At 42.3% G+C, this 21,938-nt stretch overlaps 1 protein-coding gene across 2 annotated transcripts in view; it reads right to left on the reverse strand.

Moving 5' to 3' along the window:
• Window positions 1-10,488, reverse strand: part of sec24a.S (SEC24 homolog A, COPII coat complex component S homeolog) — a 111,071-nt gene extending 100,583 nt beyond the window's left edge. Inside the window, exon 1 of one of the 2 annotated variants that reach the window (XM_018254967.2) lies at window positions 9,874-10,488. In XM_018254967.2, coding sequence (XP_018110456.1) covers window positions 9,874-9,931 — 58 coding nt within the window. In that variant the 5' untranslated portion in view covers window positions 9,932-10,488. The remainder of the gene's footprint in view (window positions 1-9,873) is intronic. The other variant, XM_018254968.2, reaches the window with a different exon arrangement.
• Window positions 10,489-21,938: the final 11,450 nt, after the last annotated feature.

Raw genomic sequence — 21,938 nt, forward strand, 5'->3', positions numbered from 1 at the left:
TATCCATATTCGAAACTCTATGGGAGAGCCACCTGGGGGGAAGTCCTTATTGTGAAAAATAGTTCTGTATTGTGTGGTAGTGTTGCTTAATCTCATCTTGAATGCTACAGAGTCCCAAAGATCTAATGCTTGCTGTGACGGGGGGAGGAGGTGTGGGAGGGAGACCCTAGCTGACTTAGGGATCCAAAATAAATGGGCGAGTTGTAACGGGGCCGAATAGTGATTTTCGATGGATTGCCAGGGTTCCTCAGTTGGTGCATGAATATGAACCATCGCTTCCAACCGACTTGCAAGGTAATATCTGTAGAGATGGGGTACTCCCAAGCCTCCCAATGATTTCGGTTTTGTCATGATAGCGGCCTTAATTCTGGGCTTCTTGCCCTCCCAAATGAAGTTCGATACAGCTTTTTGAAGTGAGAAAGCTACTGATTCGGGGAAGTGTATTGGCAATGTTCTAAAGAGGTATAGTATCCTAGGTAATAGCGTCATTTTAATGGCCGCTATCCTACCAAACCAGGAGAGGTGATATGAGCGCCATTTGTCCAGATCTCTCTTGAGATTATCGATTAGCTTGGGGTAATTAGCTTTGTACAGGGTGTCATAGGAAGGAGTAAGGAATACTCCGAGATACTCCAATGAGTCTGTCTCCCATCTATAGTCAAAGTTAAGTTGTAATAATTTAAGTTCTGGCTTGGACATACGAAGTGGCAATGCGTGTGATTTGGTAGGGTTTATTTTGTAACCCGAAATGAGTTGGAACTGAGTTAGAGTCTGTAATAAGTTAGGAAGCGTGGTTTGGGGGGCTGTCAACGTAAGGATGATATCATCGGCAAAAAGGCTGATTTTATGTTCCATTTCTCCGGTTCGTATACCCTTAATATTGGTGTTATGTCTAATGGCGTGAGCTAACGGTTCCAGGGATAGAGCAAATATCAGGGGGGATATGGGGCAGCCCTGGCGAGTCCCTCCTTTGATGGCAAAACGGTCGGAAAGAAGTCCCATGCTAAGAACCTGAGCCGAAGGCGTGGTGTAAAGCTGTTTAATCCCTGTAAGGAATGGTGTCGGAATCTGCAATTTGTCGAGCACCGTAAACATATATCTCCAGTCCAATCTGTCAAACGCCTTTTGGGCATCCAACGACAAAAGCAGGGAGGAGGTGTTTTGGTTAGGTGCACGACAAATCAGGTCTATGGTTTTACGGATGTTATCCGCCGCTTGGCGACCAGGTACGAAACCCACTTGATCGTGGTGTATAAGGTGGGGAAGAATTACAGATAGTCTGTTAGCCAGTATTTTCGCAAACAATTTAATGTCGGTATTGATAAGCGATATAGGTCTGTAGCTATCGCAATTGACTGGGTCTTTGCCAGGTTTTAGTATCATAACTATGGTGGCTGTCTGCATGTGTTGCGTCGGGGGAGAGCCCTCAAGAAAGGATTGAAAAAGCTCTCTCAAGAATGGGGTCAACTGATTTACAAAGGACTTATAATATTTAGCCGTATAGCCGTCTGGGCCAGGCGCCTTGCCAGATTTGGAGTCTTTGATCACCCTCTCTATCTCCTCCCTGGTTATTGGCTCCGCGAGCAGCTCCCTATCCTCTTTTGTGATGGTGGGGGGGATCCATTGTTTCAAGATAGCCGACTCTAGTGCCTGGGACGCCTTAGGAGCTTTATCTGCAGTATACAGGTCCGCATAAAAAGCCCGGAATGTGTGGAGTATTTGCTTAGTATCCCTAGTTATCGTCCCTGTAGGGGTACGTATTGCATGTATGGTCTGAGAGGTGTGTAGAGCTTTCAGTTTGCGGGCTAGTAACGTGTGTGGTTTGTTCGCAAATTCGTAGTACAAGTGTTTAGTCTTTCTCATAGCGTAGGCCGCCTTATCGGAGAGGACTTGAATCAGCTGAGTTCTTGTGTCCTGAATGTCCTTGTAAGAGGCGGGGGACGGATTCTGTTTATGGGCGATGGCTAAATCGTGCAGCCTCTGTGAGAGTTGCTGGGTTTCGCCTCCCTACTTTTTTTCCATATTGCAGCGTGTTTAATGAGTATGCCCCGGATCACAGCTTTATGGGCATCCCACCTGACCGCAACTGAGGTATCTTCTAGGGTATTCGCGATGAAATAATCTTTCAGGGAAGTGGAGACCTCAGCACAAATCACTTTGTCCAAAAGCAGGGACTCATTCAGTCTCCAACATCCATGCCCCCTCACCGCATCCCAATTGGCGAAAACAGTTTCCACCATGCCGTGATCAGACCAGGTAATATCATGAATCGTAGCATTACATACGTAGTCCACAAGTGTGGCTTTAGTGAAGATGAAGTCAATTCTGGAGTAGGAGGCATGGACGGAGGAGTAATATGAATAATCCCTATCAATTGGATGTTTCTCTCTCCAGACATCCACTAAGTGTTCTGCAGTGAGACACCGTGTTAGGTATGTGGAGTCCTGAATTTGAGCATTGGGGGTTTTACCCGCCTGCACACCCCGAGACCTATCCAGATTGTTATTCAATGTTGTATTAAAATCACCCCCTACAATCAATCTACCCTCCGACAGCTGTGCTAGTTTGTTGAAAAACTTTTTAAAGAAAGCTGGTTTGGAGGAATTAGGGGCATAGACTGATGCTAACGTGGTAAGATGGTTTTGTAGGAGGCCTGTCAATATTACATAACGACCATCCGGGTCCAGAAATTGCTGTTTGAGTAGGAATTTCACGTTTTTGGCCATTAGGATAGCTACCCCTTTGGTCTTAGTCGAAGAGTTGGCTAGGTATACCTGTGGGTAGTGTTTTGAAATATATTTGGGTGTAGAGGATTTGCTAAAATGCGTCTCCTGTAGCAGCAAGATATCAATTTTCTGTTTGGCATAATCTGAAAAGGCCATTGTACGTTTCTGCGGAACATTCAGTCCATTGACATTGTGGGAGCCTACCTTTAAATCGAAGGGATGAGTGCCTGGAGCGGTCCGTGGGCCCACCATCGTTGCCACTATGTCAGGCTGGGTAGAAATCAAGAAGAATGCACACTTTTTAATTACTAGGAATGATGATGATGATGGAGGCGCTATACAGTATTTACTATACATTCAGATTTTGATAGCTATTTCCAGCAAAAAAAAAAAAATAAGATTTTCCATTAAAAGTCCTTTTTTTTAGTGAGAAACACTAGCATTTTAGAGAGTGAGTGAAAATAGAATAAGAATTCTTATAAAAAAAACTGTACTGATCTCATGATGGTCATCAGACACAAGACAGTAAAACACTGTCGTAGATAGTAATTTAAATGTAAGTGGAAAATGAGGAATGCAGGATTTGTACTTTTGCTACAAATTTTTAGAACACACTGTAGCAGAAGTCAATTCTCTACAAATTCTGTTAATCCACTAGATCAGGGCTGTCCATCTGGCAGCCCGCGGGGCGGCCCCCCACATGCTGTGTCTGTTTACCATATGTAAAATTTAAAAGGTATCACTACAGAGATTAATTTGTCCCTGCATTGTTTAAACCTCAAATTAAGACTAATCCCCTGTATTGTTCACACCTGTGATCCCCCTGCACTGTTAACACTTGTGACACCTCTACTGTTCCCACCCCCACAGCCCTGTACCACATTGTTCACCTGTTCACACCTTACTCAAAATGCTAATGGGGGACCAGCACTGTGTCACTGTATGTAGTACATATTAGAATGATAGGTTTCCCGTCTCCTGCTCTGATCTGGCTTCCCTCCCTGTGTGTGCCATTCTCTGCTTACCCAGTGCTGCTTGTATGTGCCATTCTCTACTTGCCCAGTGCTGCTTGTGTGTGCCATTCTCTGCTTACTCAGTGTTGCTTGGGTGTGCCATTCTCTGCTTACTCAGTGCTGCTTGTGTGTGCCATTCTCTGCTTGTCCAGTGCTGCTTGTGTGTGCCATTCTCTGCTTACTCAGTGCTGCTTGTGTGTGCCATTCTCTGCTTGCCCAGTGTTGCTTGTGTGTGCCATTCTCTGCTTGCCCAGTGCTGCTTGTGTGTGCCATTCTCTGCTTACTCAGTGCGGCTTGTGTGTGTCATTCTCTGCTTGCCCAGTGCAGCTTGTGTGTGCCATTGTCTGCTTGCCCAGTGCTGCTTGTGTGTGCCATTGTCTGCTTGCCCAGTGCTGATTGTGTGTGCCATTCGCTGCTTGCCCCATGCTGATTGTGTGTGCCATTCACTGCTTGCCCAGTGCTTTAGTGTGTGCCATTCTCTGCTTGCCCTACTGTACCTGTGGCATATACGCCTGTTAGGGGTTTGTTCTTGGGGGTTTGTTAGCATTTGGAAATTGTTGTTAAAGGCCCCTAAGGTGTTTAATCATGTGTTGGGGTTGTTGTATTATCCACAGGGGAGGATGTGGCATATGGATTTAAGGGTATGTATCGACTAAATGTTGCAAAATTGTAACAGTTCAGAGTCTGCACCTGAATTACTGAGCTGCCAGACTCAACACCAGAGACACAAACATTCAACTTTAAACTTAGATTTTGGAAAAACAGTAAAAAATGAATAATCGAAAGTAATTGAAAAAAAGTCTTTATTTCTGGGGAATAATAAAAAAAAAAAAAACAACTGAAAAAAGTGTTTGGAAGGTGAACAACCCCTTTAACGTGGATATGATCTTAAAAGTTCTTGTGGTAACATGGGTGTGGTTTACAGTGGGTGTGGTTTTAAAGGGGGAGTGGCCAACACTGACTTCTATTATTGGCCCTCCACCACATAGGCCAGTAAAATGTTGGCCCTCGGTACCACAGAAGTTGGACAGTACTGCACTAGATAATTCTTCATTGTTTCAAGACTTTGCACTGCCGGTTCTAAAGATGGGCATACAATAGTGATGTGCGGGCCGGCCGATACCCGCAGGCTGGGCTGACCTCACACTCCTCTTCATGGGTGGCAGGCGGGTTGAACTCTTCTGCTCTCCCTGCCTGCCACCTTCAAATGCCGGCTTCCGACTTTTGTGTTCTTCTTTTATAGACGATGCACCTGCTCGCCCCCGGCCCCTTTTGTGATGTCATCGGTGGGACAGGTTTATAAAAGGAACCCCGAAGTTGGGCTTGGGCGGGTCGGGGGAAACCCTGACCAGGGTTGGAGGGCCCCACACACTGGTTGGAGCCAACACTTTGTTGTACACTTTGTGTACCCAGGCCCTAAGATGTCACTTTAAGCTCCACCTCATTTATAAAAAAAAAAACCATTTAAAAGCTTTAATTTATGCATCTTGGAAAGTTACTTGGCATTATAATTTGATAAAAGTGTAAAACCCAGCAAAATGTATAATCAGGGAAATGTGTTAAAGCAGGGGTCCCAACCTTTTTTTACCCATGAACTACATTAAAATGTAAAAAGAGCTGGTCGAGCAACACAATCATGAAAACAGCCCTTGGAGTGCCAAATAAGGGGTGTGAGTGGTTATTTGGTAGCCCCTTTGTGGACTGGCTGTCTAAATGAGGCTCTGTTTAGCAGTACATCTTGTTTTTATGCAACTTAGAACTGTCTCGAAGCCTGGAATTCAAAAATAAGCACCTGCTCTAAGGCCACTAGGAGCAACATCTGGCTCACAAGTCACTATAAGATATATTGAATGATTATCCGACACCCAACTTCTGCATGAAGACAGAATAAAGAGAAACAGATGCTGAGAGAGGGATAGGGAATATAAACTTGATTATTTCAGCAATGATGCAGAATATTTAATTGATTATATCTAGAAAGTTCCTTATTTCAGCACGAGGAAGCATATATAAAATGTTCATTTTTGCTAGAGTTCCCCTTTAAAAATGATTTCCTTTTTCGCTGTAATAATAAAACTGTACATTGTACTTGATTCCAACTAAGATTATAATTATATCTTCATTGAAAGCAGAACCAGTCCATTGGGTTTATTTAATTTTTACATGATTTTCTAGTAGACGTAAGGTATGAAGATGCAACTTCTGGAAAGTTGTCCGGAATGGCCCAGCGTTCTAGATAACAGGTCCCATAGCAGAGCCTACAGCTTCCCCCAAAGATTCTCTACAGCTGTTATGACGTGACGATTCTTCTTTGGTGAACGACCGATTTCAGTGCAATCAAATTATTTTTGATTGCACTGATTTTTCAGCAGACATCTGTCAGAAAAATGATCGGCCAGGTTTAAAAATCTTTATCGGTCCCAGTGCAATTTATCTATGTTTGCAGGGCCAAGCAGGCAGCTACTTTTCAGTTTTGCTGGCAATATCGCTTGAAGTGGTCTTTTTAGTTGATGGACACATCGTACATTTAAACGATCATTTCTAGATAATCGTGGTCTTACTATAATGTTTGGATCTTTTAAAAATCTTTACATCTATGGCCAGCTTTACTTACTGTTCACTCTGAGTGAAAGATTTCAATGAGGAAAAAAAATGAATTGTCCGTTGTCAATGAGGAAAAAAAAAAAGATTTTCCAGCATGTACTTAAGAGAGAATAGATATGAAAAAAAATCTTAGTTGCCCTGCACCATGAAAAACCTTTCACAACTTTCCAACTCTGAGCATACCTCCCAACATTTTGTAAATAGAAAGAAGGACAAAAACATTTGCCGCAGGGGGCGCAGCAAATATTTTTCGACTAACTGCATTTTTGTGGTCACACACCCTAAATTTAAAAAATTTGCCAGGTTATTAAAGTTTGAACACAGTTCTACTACTTGGAAAGTTAACTCAACTTTCTGCCTACCGCTACTTCAGTTTTCTATAATTCCCACTCACAGGGTGGCTGAGAGAGCCCTTTCCACTATTTCCACGCTATTTTTGTATTCTGAATTAGCTGGCCTCTGCTACAGAGTTTCAAAAACAAGGGCAGAGGATAAGGAGGAGTAAGAATTTAAAATGTAATGTACGGTTGCCCTGCACGGATAAATTTGCTTCAGAAAGACTACTATAGTTTATATACTGCTGTGTAGCCATGGGGCAGCCATTCAAAGCACAGGTTACATAGTAGATTACAGATGCTCTCTGTAGAATTCAACGGTATTCTATTACAGAGCATATCTGTAATCTACTAAATAGCCTGTGCCTTTGCTACTTTTAGAGTGGCTGCCCCCGTGGTCTCTTTATATAAAGTAATGTAGCCTTTCTAAAGCAAACACATAACTTTTATCAATGCATAGCAACAGTACATGATATTTTTTTAAATTACTTGAAAACATTTATTTTTTTGCTTTAACTGTTCCTTCTTTTGCCGGTAAAAGAAACAAAAGATCTAGTGACAGTAAGGTCATGCAGATTCCCCTACACAGCAAGTTAATCACACTTAATTCTACGGAATAAAAAAAATGACACCGTAAAAAGTCATTTTACTTTACTACCAACCTTGTGAAGCCACAATTATCTGCTTACAAGATACTTTGATTTGTAGTTCAACAAAAGCTGAGGAACGCAGCTTGTCCAACTCTGAGCAATCTTTGGCACTCCAGATGGCGTTGTTATAAAAGTACCAACACCTCACAAATAAAAGCTTCCAGAGAGCTGTAGTTTATACACACTCCCGGCCACGCTGCACTTTCTTGATTAAGCCGGGACCCCCTGCTTTCTGAGAGCTGCTGACTTTGGGACGGCAGGACAGGAGCACAAGGGGAGGTTTCTTCTGTCCATTACTTCCCCTTATTGGTCACTGTGTTTAAGTCCCGGTTGAGCTGCCCAGGGATTGGAAAGCTGAGGTTTGAACTTCTCCTCCAGCTCATTCAATCACCATGCAGCTTTACCAGGACTTGAAATTCTGTGATCAATAAGGGAAGAAAATGCTGTCACTGGAAGAAGATGCAGCCCCCCGTGCTCCCCTTCTGTAGTTGGCAGCTCACTGACAGCAGGTGGGCCACACTAATGAAGTAAGTGTAACATGGCAGGTCCCCCTAAAGGTAACCCATTGTGGTCCCTGTTGTGTGGTGGGGCCCTGGGCACCAATTTTTTTTTAAACTTCTGGGGGGGCAAGTTTTTTTACATGGACGTTTAAGGGGGGCCCTGACCACCAATTTTCTTATAACATGGGGGTGCTAGACACCAATATTTTTTAATGGTGGGCCCTGACCACAAATGTTTTTTTCGATGGGGGGGCATGACCACTAATATTTTTTAATTAACATGTGGGAATCCTAGCCACCAATGTTTTTTTTTTTTTGTGTGTGGTGGGGGATGGACCTGTGGGGTGTGGAGGGCGGACCTGTAGGTGGGGCTTGTGGTGGGCTCAGCCCAGGGGGCCCAGGAAATTCTTTGTATGGGGCCCTGCGATTTCTGATGGTGGCCCTGCCAATAGGGAAGCAGATTGTCCATCAGCAGTTGGGTGCATAGGTCCTTGAAAGACACGAATTCCTAAAACAAATGCTACCACCCCAGTGATAACATGTCACCCAGATATGTAGGCCCAGCAACTTTTACACCACCTCCTGTACACTGTATGCTACAAAGATATGCATTACACATGCCTGCACACCATTGAGACATCAAAGAGGAGACCCATGTTCATTTAAACAGCCCAGGCCACGTTATATAGTGAATAAAGTACCCCCTCTTGTAAAATATAAGGATATTATAAGTTACCGAGGAGTTTCATGACCATATAAAAACACGAGGCCGAAGGCCGAGTGTTTTTATACAGGTCATGGAACTCCGAGGTAACTTCTAATATCCTCATATTTTACAACTGGGGGTACTTTATTTATTATAATACACAAATTTTAGTGAGTCATGTGACAGAAATGACATCACTACTCACCGTTTATAACTGATGACATCACTACTCACCGTTTATAAGGATATAATTTACAGGATATTCATGGCTTTTGTGTATTATATAAACATATATATAATCTACATTATACAGGTGAGGAAGCAGAGACCAGCATGCCTTTAACTCCTGATTAATGGGGTAGGAATACATAATACAGCCAGGAGATAGATTTGCACAAAGGCAATCAATACTTATGAGTAACAGGTGAATGTGAAGTTAGGTAACATATTAGGAGTTAAGTTGTCAAACGGGTCACAGCAGCTTTGAGGTGACCCTTAAAGTGGTGGTTCATCTTTAAGTTAACTTTTAGTATACTATAGAATGGCTAAGTCTAAGCAAATTTTCAACTGGCCTTCCTTTTTTTCGTATTTATATTTTTTTTAATTATTTGCCTTCTTCTGACTCTTTCCAGCTTCCAAATGTTTAACAAATGTTTTGCAATTTATTGCCATTGCTGCATTTACTACATGTATTACTCATCTTTCTATTCAGTCCTCATTTATTCAAATTTGAATCTCTCATTCAAATAAAGGCATGGTTGCGAGGGTAATTTGGACCATAGCAACCATATTGATGACATTGCAAACTGGAGAGCTGCTGAATAAAAAGCTAAATAACTCAAACCGCAGATAAATAAATGAAAACCAATTGCAAATTGTCTCAGAATCGTGTGCTCTACATCATACTAAAAGTAAATTAAAAGGTGAACAACCCCTTTAATGCCAGCTTATAGTTGAACTACATCTCTCTCAGGGACGACTGGCAGCAGCTTTCAGCTGTCAAATGCGGGTCCGTGATTGTCATTAGAACTGTGTGGAGTAGTTGTGCTGCCGCTTGGCTCGCCCGAGCCTACACTCGTGTAGTAGTTAATTTTCCACGTCTCGAAGCTACAAGGATGTGACATAAACATAGTCATCCCCAGCCTGAGACCAGGCTCAAACACGGCCAGTGCTCGCCCTACTCAACTTTAACTTGCGGACCTTTTGAGGCAGCCTCTCCACCAAGTTAAGCAGAACATCTGCTTTAGGTTATCGATCCCCACCAGCCCACCTCCACCTGACCTCAACCCAGCATCAGACCGAGAGAGGGCCTGAATACTGCCACACGTACACCACTCACCGTTGCTGTACGGCGGCCCGGACCCCCCATTTTGGGAGTTATACCCAGTGCTGGACATGGTTAGGGAACGGAGGGGCTGAGGGCGGATTAAGAAGGAAAAGGTTTACTTCAGCCGCTCATGGTACCGTCTCGATTTGCAGTTGTCGGTGGTTGCCCTGCCACGGCCCTCTAGCTGATTAGAGTCCAATAATCAGATAATACGGGCCTGTTGGCCTGCAGGAAGTGCTCAGTCCTGGCCCCGGGGCGGCCCTAGCAGATGCGTGGTTGTTACACGTGGTACTTCCTTTAGGCTGGGCTGACTGGCTGTCATGGGGTCTAACGGCACGCTTCGTTATTGCTTCTTCTCTGGGTGCTGGAGAGGGACTCTGTTACTCCCTCCTAGTGAGATGTAACTCAGTCCAATCTATGGCTGCCTGGCCTGTTTATCAGGGACTGGGCTCCTGGGGCTGGTGGGGTGCAGCAAGAGCTGAAGCAGGGCAACCTACTAGCAGTCTTATTGACCTTAAAGGGGTGATTCACCTTTGAGGTAACTTTTAGTATCTTATAGAATGTCCAATCCCTAGCAACTTTGTAAGTGGTCTTCATTTTTTATGTTATAGTTTTTAGTTATTATTGAGTTAGTACTTTATCTACTGACCATTTCCACCTTTCAAATGGGGGTCACTGGCCCTATCATAAAAACAAATGCTCTGTAAGGCTACAAATTTGTTGTTATTGCTACTTTTGATTACTCATCTTTCTATTGAGGCTCCCTCATATTCATATTCCTGTCTCTTATTCAAATCAGTGCATGGTTGCTAGGGTATTCTGGACACTAGCGACCAGACAGCTCAAATTGAAACTGTAGAGCTGCTCAATAAAAAGCTAAATAACTCAAAAACCACAAATAATAAAAAATAACCAATTGCTAATTGTCTCAGAATAACACTCTCTACATCAGAGGTCCCCATCCTTTTTCACCTGTGAGCAACATTCAGATGTATAAAAAGTTGAGGAGCAACACAAGCATGAAAGATGTTCCTGGGGTGCCAAATGAAGGTTCTGATTGGCCATTTAGTAGCCCCTGTGTAGACTGGCAGCCTACAGGAGACTCTGTTTGGCAGTACCCCTGTTTTTATGCAATAAAAACTTGCTCCAAGGCAGAAATTAAAAAATAACCATCTGCGTTGAGGCCACTGGGAGCAACTTCCAAGGGGTTGGCGAGCAACATGTTGCTCACAAGCTACTGGTTGGAGATCACTGCTCTACATCATACTAATGTATAAGGTATAAGGTAATTTTAGCTCGTCCTTGTTTAGTGCAACATAGCCTCTCTTGCCTTGGCATTTCACCTTCTTGACCCATTGTAGATCAGGGCAGCAGGTTTTTCTTTAATAAAAATATTCAGTATTTTAGCCAAGTACAATTTTTTCCATTTACAATTCCATTTTTCATCCTTTGGGTTACTGTCATTTTAGAATGACACTTCTTTACATTTTATTTCATTCTCTTTGTTGAATGTTTATTCATACAGCACAAGACTGTTTGTGTTGTTCATTCACTGCAAGGGACACAGAGAAATATTATTATTAAAGGCAATCTGTACATATACTGAACTTTTTCAATAAACTTGCCATACCTAATGGTGGAACTAGAATCTTTTAAAAACACATCCTTCAGGCCTTCACACACACATATCACTTTAAAATTGTGCACCAGTAAAGAGTGTTGGACTGGAGTGCCTGGGACCCACCAGGAAACCTCATCTTCAGGGCCCACAGCCCCCCAGGTAAAAAAAATAGTGCCCACAAATAAATATCAAAATTAACAATTTTATTTAAAACAAACTGGAATGACCGTAACAATATTAAATTAAAGTATCTTGTTCAACTCTCCAGTTTGAAATGTCAGCACTGATCGGGTTGCTAGGGTCTAAATTACACTACCTACCAAGAAGTGGTTTGAGTGAGAAGTAGGGGAAATAATTTGAAAACTATACAAAATAAAAAATGAAAAACAATTAAAAAGTTGCTAAGAACTAGCTGTTCTGTAACATAATAAAAGTTAACGCAAAGGTATACTACTCCTTAAGAGGTTAAAAAAAACAACAATGTTCAGATTAGTGATGTGCAGGTCGATAAGAACTCCACCTGCACCTGATCCCTCCAAACCCATGCATGCCTGCATCCGTCACCACTTTTATAGACCCGCGCCACTGATGACATCACAAAAGGGGTTGGATGGGCAGGCGTGCCTCTATAAAACCATAAATTGGAAGCAAGCAGTGTAAGGTTACTGGCAGAAAAGCTGGAACCAAACCCGCCCTCAACCCACAAGTGGTGGACTGAGGTCGGGCCAAACCCGCCCAACCCAAGGGTATCGGCCCGGCCCGTACATCACTAGTTCACATATAGTATCTAGTAGAATTAAGTCAAAGGCAACTGGACTTTTAGAGTTTGCCAACAAAGTCCAATTTTTTTCTGGTCAGATTTTTAAAGGGGAAAACCACAATTTTTTCATTTTTCATTTTTTTTCGTCATTTATTAAAATCTGATGTGTGTTTCTCTTGTTTTGGAGAAAGAGAGGCATTACCTGAAGCTCTGGCGTGCTGTCCATGGTTTTACTGGAACCTAAAGGCAGACAAGTGATACAAACGAGCATTAAATAGGGACAGCAACAGAAGTTTCAAGACATTAATATGAAAGCTAAAGGCTTTATTCTGCAGTTCAATTTTAATCAGGTAAAATAAAGTACCAGATAAAGAGATAAATATTTCCTTATCTTTATTCTACCATTTTATGGCACATTGTTATACTCAATGTTAAATGACGATTATAATGCTGGTGATTGTGTTGAATTTGCTTCTACAAAGACAATGTACAGTGTGTGTATGCAAAAAGCTATTTGGTGTGCTATTAGGGTTATCCTGGGGCAAAGCCTTTGAGACAGTACATCTGGTCCGTAAACAACATGTAGCACTGTGTTTAAAGAAAGAGATTACAGAAATCATTTACAAAGACAGAAGTGCAATTGCACCAAGGGGCACAAGAACAGAGTGTTAACCCCATTTTACACATGCTGCTTATTACCAAAAAAATGACAAGGTTTCAGGCTAACAGAGCATTTTCCAATGTATCATGAGCTGGCCTTACAGGCTAATAAATTCTGCCAACTTGGCCCATCCAGACTGAGTTGGCAGCTTATTGCCAGGCCCGGATTTGTGGCGAGGCCACAAAGGCCCGGGCCTAGGGCGGCAACATTTGAGGGGCGGCATGCCGCACAGCCGCAGCTAGAGTAGCACTGGGAACCGCACACTCGCATGGGAGGATGTGACCACATTCGCGCACCAGCGCAATGACTCTGACGCGACTGCGCCTAATATAGCTGGAATTGGCAGAGGAAGCGGCACACATACTAGGAATGTGACGGAGGAAGATTTCAGTAGCTTCCTATTCGCTCGAAGGGGGAGGATGTGAGTGCGTTCACCGCCAGGCACTAGGACCCGGTGCCCGGCACATGCACTCACAGTGGGGGTGGGCGGGCGCTAGGAACCAGGCGGCCTATGGGCGGCAAAAAGGTAAATCCGGCCCTGCTTATTGCCCCATGTATGGCCCCTCCTTACAGGCTAGCCATCACCTTAAAGTCAGCCAGTAGCATGGATCTATTCGTGTATGGCCACTTTAACCCTCATAGAGCATTTTTTACACTTCATATATATGCATTTGTTAAGACAAATGCCATAGTGCCACACATAGTGTACTGGGAGTGTGAAAACACAGGAGATAATATACAGCCTCATGTGAACTTAGAGCAGAGTTGCTATAACAGATATTGTAAAGGTATCAATATTATTTTTAAGATTACCGATCAAAAGAAGTGTGTGAGATGCCGGAGATGTTTTAACTTCTGGTATAAACACAGGGCCAGTCAGAAGGGCAAGTACCCCAAGGGGTCTCCCTCAGGAGATGGTGGCTATCCCCAACACGAGTTCTGATAAGAATATTGAACTAGGGAGTAGCCAGAAAAAATGCTCTGATAAAAAGTAGGTAGAGCAGTGAACTTGCAAAAGCCGCAACAGAGAGAGAATAAAAAATAAATATAAAGAACATGTCAGCTTTAACCCTTTCCCTGCCAGATGATTTATCATAAATGCGAACCTCTACTGCCAAGCAGTTTTTAGACATTTTCTACTCTTTGACTTTAAGGGCCTTTCCTGGGGAGGGGGGGTCTTTTAGTATACCCAGGAAAACAAATATATTGTATATTTTTCAGGACAACCTGAGCTTTCAAAATATGCAATAATTTTGGTGTAATTCTACTTCTGTAAAAGATATAGGCCTCTAAGGGGTATATTTATCAAAGATTGAAGTTAATAGTGAAGTTCCGCCACTAGAGTGAAATTTCGCCACTCTCCATTCATTTCTATGGGATTTTTATAGGCATGTTTATCAAAGGGTGAACTTTCACCCATTGATAAATATGCCTTTGAAAATCCCATAGAAATTAATTGAGAGCTGCGGAATTTCACTCTAGTGGCGGAACTTCACTCTTTGATAAATTTACCCCTAAGTGTCTAATAAAATGAGAATGAAGTACAATCACAGATATCAGAAACATAATTCATTTTATGTAGTCTATTTGGAAAGGTCCATGTCTCCTGAATGTGGCAATACCAAATATATATAGTTTTATGGAGATTTCTCACTTGTATAGATCAAAATCTACAAGCAATACACTACCAAATTTCCAAAGCAACGCTCCACAAAACGGCATACTTCTGATTTCAAGGACAAACATTTCACTAACAGTAGGTTTACCTTAGAAAACTGCATTATTAGAAAGAACAGATTCTGGAGAATCAAACATGGGTAAATATATCTATGTACTCAACTTCCAAGTTGCAATTCTTTCCTAAAGTTATAATGTTTTACAGAAATTGGTGATTTTTTTTGAAAAATGACCTCAAAGCTTCCAATCTACAGCATCATATCTCCCACACATCATTAGGTACCAATGTAAAACACCCTAAATATGATTGCCAGGAGTCCACTGAACAGTTTAAAACCCAATATTTATAAGTTTACCTAAATGTGGCATATAGGGACCCCAAAATATAGACATCCCATTTGAGCTATCAGTTCTGTAATTCCAGATACTGTAAAATCAACACATTTACATAGTTTGGGGGGGGCAAACATAGAAAAAGTAGGTTCACCACAGAAACCATAGGTTTACCTAAGCACGTGGTATATAGGGGCCTCAAAATGAAGACCCCCCCATATGGTCTGTCTCTTCAGGTACTGCAAAATCACACATTTACAGAGTTTTAGGGAGGGGGCAAAGGTAGAAAAAAGCATGTTCACCCCAGAAAACCATATATTTTCAGAAAGTACACATTGCCCAAAATTGGGTATGCATGTCTTTCTACTCTAAAGCACCAAGCCGCAAACCGTTGCTAAATTTGGCAATTTTGGTGACATTTCCAAAAATCACCTCAAAACTTCCAACCTTCAGCATCATATTTCCCACATACTTATAGGTATGAAGATAAATCACCCCAAATATGAAAGCCTGGGGTCTTCTGAACAGTTTTATGCCTAATATGTATAGGTTTACCAAAGCATGTGGCATATAGTGCCCCCAAAATGTAGACCCCCCATATGGTCTGTCATTTCAGGTACTGCAAAATCAACACATTTACATAGCTGGGGGTGGGAGGGAAGGTAGAAAAAAGTATCTCTACACCAGAAAACCATATACTTTCCAAAAGTACACATTCCCCTGAATATTTCTAATCCAAAGCACCAAGCTGCAAACCTTTCCTAAATTTGGCAATTTTGGTGACATTCCCAAAAATCACCTCAAAACTTCCACCCTGCAGCATCGTATTTCCCACATACTATTTGGTATCAAGATAAATCACCTCAAATATGAAAGCCTGGGGTCCGCTGAACTGTATGATGCCCAAACTACATAGGTTTATTGAAGTGCATGGTATGTAAAGACCCCAGAAACTACCTTGTGCATACTTATTTGGTGGCTTACATTTACACTCATTTATAAATACTGCCAGTTTTATTTGGGATAAAAGGTACAAATAATTATGGTGACCCCCCAAAACCATATATATTTGGAAAGTACACATTCTGACAAATCCAAAATGATGGATTAAGTCTTTCTACTCCAAACTACTCAACTGCAAAGTTACGCTAAAGGCAGAAGTTTTTATGACATTTCTGAAAATCGCCTAAAAATATTGCAATTGCCTGCATTTATCTCACCCAATTTCTTACATATAATTGTAAAACACCATAAATATTGATGCAGAGGGTCTTTGGAACAGTTTTATGCCCAATATGCATAGATATACCAGCTGGCATATGCAGACCCCAAAAAAAATAGTGCAAATGAATTTTCTCGGCTGCCAATTCACCTTCTGTGAACAAAGACCCAACTATGTATTATGTGTGACAAGACACAAAGACCCCCCCAAAACCATATATTTTTGGAAAGTACACATTCTGACAAAAATTGCTAAAGATGCATTTGTTCTCTTGTTCTCAAAATAAGAAAAACGTAAGGAACAACAATGCATACAGTTCTAAAAAGTGTATAAATGTGTGTATATGTGTATGTGAGTGTATACATGTGTGCAAAACAAAATAAAAGATAGAAAACCAACAATTTTTTTAAATTATAATAAAACTAATAATATACATGTAAATGTGTTAAAAAAAGGGCACTTACCATTTCTAGGTGAAGGGGGGGGTCCTTAGCAGTCCAGGGGGGTCCTTAGCTGTCCAGGCGGGTAACATAGTAACATAGTAAGTAAGGTTGAAAAAAGACACGTCCATCAAGTTCAACCTTTTTTTTATTTTTTTATTAACTACCTATCTGCCAGTTGATCCAGAGGAAGGCAAAAAAAACCCATCTGAAGCCTCTCCAATTTGCCTTAGAGAGAGAAAAATTCCTTCCTGACTCCAAAATGGCAATCGGACTAGTCCCTGGATCAACATGGACTATGAGCTATTTCCCATAACCCTGTATTCCCTTACTTTCTTATACCTATCTAATGTATCAGCCTGTACAACTGATTCAGGGAGAGAATTCCTCATCTACACAGCTCTCACTGTAAAAAAAACCCTTCCGAATATTTAGGCGGAACCTCTTTTCTTCTAATAGGAATGGGTGACCTCGTGTCAGCTGGAAAGACCAACTGGTAAATAAAGCATTAGAGAGATTATTATATGATCCCCTTATATATTTATACATAGTCATCATATCACCCCTAAAGCACCTCTTCTCCAGCGTGAACAACCCCAATTTGGCCAGTCTTTCCTCATAGCTAAGATTTTCAATACCTTTAACCAGCTTAGTTGCCCTTCTCTGTACCCTCGTACAATACCCTTTCTAATACAATAATGTCCTGTTTGAGTGATGGAGACCAAAACTGTACGGCATATTCTAGATGGGGCCTTACAAGTGCTCTATACAGTGGAAGAATGACCCCCTCCTCCATTGACTCTATGCCCCTTTAAATACAGCTCAAGACCTTATTTGCCCTTGATGCTGCTGACTGGCAATGCTTGCTACAGCCAAGTTTATCATCTACAAGGACTCCAAGGTCCTTTTCCATAATGGATTTGCCTAGTGCAGTCCCATAAAGGGTATAAGTGGCTTGGATATTTTTACATCCCAGGTGCATGACTTTACATTTATCCACATTGAATCTCATTTGCCACTTAGCTGCCCAGATTGCCAGTTTGTCAAGATCATGTTGCAAGGATGCCACATCCTGGATGGAATTAATTGGGCTGGATAATTTTGTGTCATCTGCAAACACTGAATTAGATTTCTTAGTCAGCACCTATGCCTCCCAATTCTTAAGACCTGATGCACGTCCAACGGTTTCCACCATGTGTCCGTTCACTCACAATTTACAGATGTCGACAGCACCAGCCGTAGATTACTTTGTTTAAAATGCCTTTATTGAGACATGGGTTTCTGACCCCAATACACTTGGTGTATTGGGGTCAGAAACCCATGTCTCAATAAAGGCATTTTAAACAAAGTAATCTACGGCTGGTGCTGTCGACATCTGTAAAATCTGCAAACACTGATACATTACTTACAACACCCTCCCCTAAGTCATTAATGAACAAGTTAAATAAAAGTGGACCCAATACTGAGCCCTGGGGGACCCCACTATGAACCTTACTCCAAGTAGAGAATGTGCCATTAAAAACCACCCTCTGTACCCGATCCTGTAGCCAGTTTCCTATCCACGTGCAAACGACTTCATTAAGCCCAACAGACCTTAGTTTAGAAAGCAGTCGTTTGTGGGGCACAGTATCAAACGCTTTGGCAAAATCCAAATAGATCACATCTACTGCCCCCCCACTGTCCAGAATCTTACTTACCTCATCATAAAATGCAATCAAATTCGTCTGACATGACCTATCCTTCATAAAGCCATGCTGATTGTTGCTCATAATGCCATTCATTAGGACAAAATTTTGAATGTGATCCCTTAACAAGCCTTCAAATAATTTGCCCACCACAGATGTCAAGCTTACTGGCCTATAATTGCCAGGCTGAGATCGTAATCCCTTTTTAAATATTGGAACAACATCAGCTTTTCTCCAATCCATAGGCACCATACCAGATGACAGTGAATCTGAGAAAATCAGAAATAAGGGCTGGTCTAAAACTGAACTAAGCTCTCTTAGAACCCGGGGTTGTATGCCATCAGGCCCTGGAGCCTTGTTTACATTCATTTGTATTAAAGCTTTTTGAATCATATCCTGAGTCAGCCACTGACTAGATTGAGCTGAACCATTCGTGCAGTTATAAAGTGAGCTTGTGAACCCAGACTCCTCTATTGTACACACTGAAGAAAAGAACTGATTTAACACATTTGCCTTTTCTGTATCTGTTACAACCATACGGGTACCATTATTTAATGGAGCAACACTCTCAACCTGCATCTTTTTACTATTAATATATTTAAAAAACTTTTTAGGGTTAGTTTTCACCTCCACCGCAATTAACTCTTCATTTCTTTTCTTAGCCTTCCGGATTGCTGATTTACAACATTTATTACAGTGTTTATATTCATTAAATGCAGCTTCTGTCCCTACAGATTTGTAGTTTTTAAATGCCTTTCTCTTCTTTCCCATTAACTTCTTTACTTCTGTATTAAGCCACACAGGATGATTCTTAGAGCTTCTACGTTTAGTCCTTAAGGGAATAAATTGAGAACAGTAATGATTTAATATCATTTTAAAGGACAACCATTTCTGTTCTGTGTTTTTAGCTGAAAACCTAATGCCCCAATCAATGCTCTGTAGGGCAGCCCTCAAGGCACTAAAATTAGCTTTTCCAAAATTCATGGTTTTTGTTGCCCCAGTATATTTTTGTTTTTTGCACCAGACATTAAAAGATATAACATTATGGTCACTATTACCCAGGGGTTCAATGACTTGCACATTTGCTATAAGTTCTGGGTCATTTGAGATCAAGAATAGCATTTTTTCTGGTAGGCTCCTCAACAACCTGTGCTAAAAAGTTGTCGTGCAATAAGTTTATAAACTTGTTCCCATTAACTGATCTAGCAGTACTGTTGCTCCAGTCAATATCTGGGTAATTAAAATCCCCCATTATCATTACTTTACCTAAACTAGCAGCCTTTTCTATTTGCATTAGGAGCTTTGTCTCTTCCTCCTCACTTACATTAGGGGGTCTATAGCATACTCCTACAATTAATTTGCTGGATTCTTTACAATTGGTGAAGAACTCCACCCATACGACTTCTGCCCCCTCATTTTCTAACATAACCTCCTCAATTATATGAGCTTTTAAATCCTGCCTAACATACAGATATACCCCTCCTCCTTTTCTATTGCCTCTATCCCTCCAAAACAAAGTATAGCCACTGATATTTACTGCCCAGTCATGTAACTCATTCAGCCATGTTTCGGCCACACCAATCACATCATATTTTCCTTCCAACACCAGCAGCTCCAGCTCTCCCATTTTACCAGTCAGACTTCTTGCATTTGTAAACATACATTTAATACTGGTACCATATCGAACATATGACATGTGGTCCTCCCTATCCTTAACAGTATCCCCAGCCAAATCTCCTCCCCCATTTTCCCTTTCTTTGCCCACTATCTCATCTAACCTGTCTTCCACTGAATCTTTTACTGAACCTCTTTTACTGAAATCTCCTCCAACCCTCTAGCCATCTTCTCTCCCAAAACAGCTGCCCCATCATCATTGAGGTGCAGCCCATCCCTAGCAAAGAGCCTGTAGCCGACTGAAAAACCAGCCCAGTTCTCCAAAAACCCAAAACCCTCCTCCCTACACCAATCTTTCAGCCACGCATTAATCTCCCTACGCTCCCGCTGTCTCCTTAGTGTTGCTCGTGGCTCAGGTAATATCTCTGAGAAAATTACCTTGGAAGTCCTCGCCCTCAGCTTTGCACCTAGTTTTTTAAAATCTTTTTTGAGGACTTCACCACCTCCTCTAACTTTGTCATTGGTACCTACGTGTACCAAGACCGCTGGGTCTTCCCCAGCCCCTCCCAATAATCTGTCCACTCGTTCCACCACATGCCGAACCCTAGCACCAGGCAAGCAGCAGACTGTTCGGCATGTAGGGGCCTTGCGACAGATTACCCTATCCACCTTTCTAATAATTGAATCCCCTATAACTAGAACCTTCCTTTCCTTCCTTGCACTCCCCCCACCACCCATATTAGAGCCACTGCCTCCCAGGGTGCTCCGAGAGTCAGCCTGCTCCATACACGCCAGTTCGGAGTTTTCTTTCCCAAAATCTTCAGCCAAAATGGCGAATTTGCTGTTTTGGACAAACTGTGGACCAGCCCCCCTACTCTTCTGTCCCCTACTTCCCCTCTTGACTGTCACAAACCTTCCTCTCTTATTAGCCTCCACTGCCCCTTCTCCTCCCCCCACTCCACTAGCCCCTGCCAGTGGTTGCTCTGCGAGCCTCCTGTCATTCCCCTCGTTTGCCGATGCTCTCAGTGCTGCAAGTTCACCCCTTAGAGTCTGCAGCTCAGATTCCAAGATGAAAACCCACCAACATCTCTCACATGTAAATTCTGCATGGAACTGCTGCTCCAACACCACATACATGTGACAAGACACACACTGAGTAATACCAGCAAACCCACTCATATTTACCCTGGGTACTTACAGTCTCCCAAATGTAATTCCTCACAAACGCCTAACACTCGCTAAGCAGCTCCCACACTTGCTTTGCCTTCACAAGTTTAAGGTTTCAACCAGAGCACACAAAGCCTGTTCAGAATTTACCTGATTAACCCCTCCCCCTTAATTAGAAGAAAGAGGGAAAGGAGAAAAAAAAATGCTATTTGCTACCAGCAGTAAAACAACCCCTTATTAACTTTTTAAAAAAAAAAAAAAATGTTCCCCTTAAGGTGGCCATACACGGACCGATAAAAGCTGCCGACAGACTGTGTCGGCAGCTTATTGGCCCGTGTATGGGGGCCCCCGACGGGCTTCCCCGATCGAGATCTGGCCGAAAGTCGGCCAGATCTCGATTGGATGGGGTTAAAAATCCCGTCGGATCACGGCCGCATCTGTTCGTTGATGCGGTACCGCGATCCGACCACCCGTTTGCGAGCGCTAGGATCCGATCGTTGGGCCCTAGGGCCCACGATCGGATCAGCCCGATATTGCCCACCTCAAGGTGGGCATATCGGAGGGAGATCCGCTCGTTTGGCGACATCGCCAAACGAGCGGATCTATCCGTGTATGGCCACCTTTAGACCTCTAAAGCTAAAACACAAAAAGAAAATAAATGCACTTAATGTATCAACTAGTTTACCCCAAAGAGAGAAAAGAAAAAGCTGTTTGTCTCAGTCAGATAACTCACAGAACACACAGCAGTCAGTTATTTGCACTTACTCCCTCCTTGCACCCAGCATGCACAGCAAACACCAACGCCTTAAGGTTTTTAACGCTGCTTAACACTTAATTCACATGCAATACTTAGATCACATGCAACACTCACTAAGCAGCTCCCACACTCGCTTTGCC

Source organism: Xenopus laevis, chromosome 3S (genome assembly GCF_017654675.1).
Source record: "Xenopus laevis strain J_2021 chromosome 3S, Xenopus_laevis_v10.1, whole genome shotgun sequence".
In the NCBI taxonomy this organism is placed as follows: Eukaryota; Metazoa; Chordata; class Amphibia; order Anura; family Pipidae; genus Xenopus; species Xenopus laevis.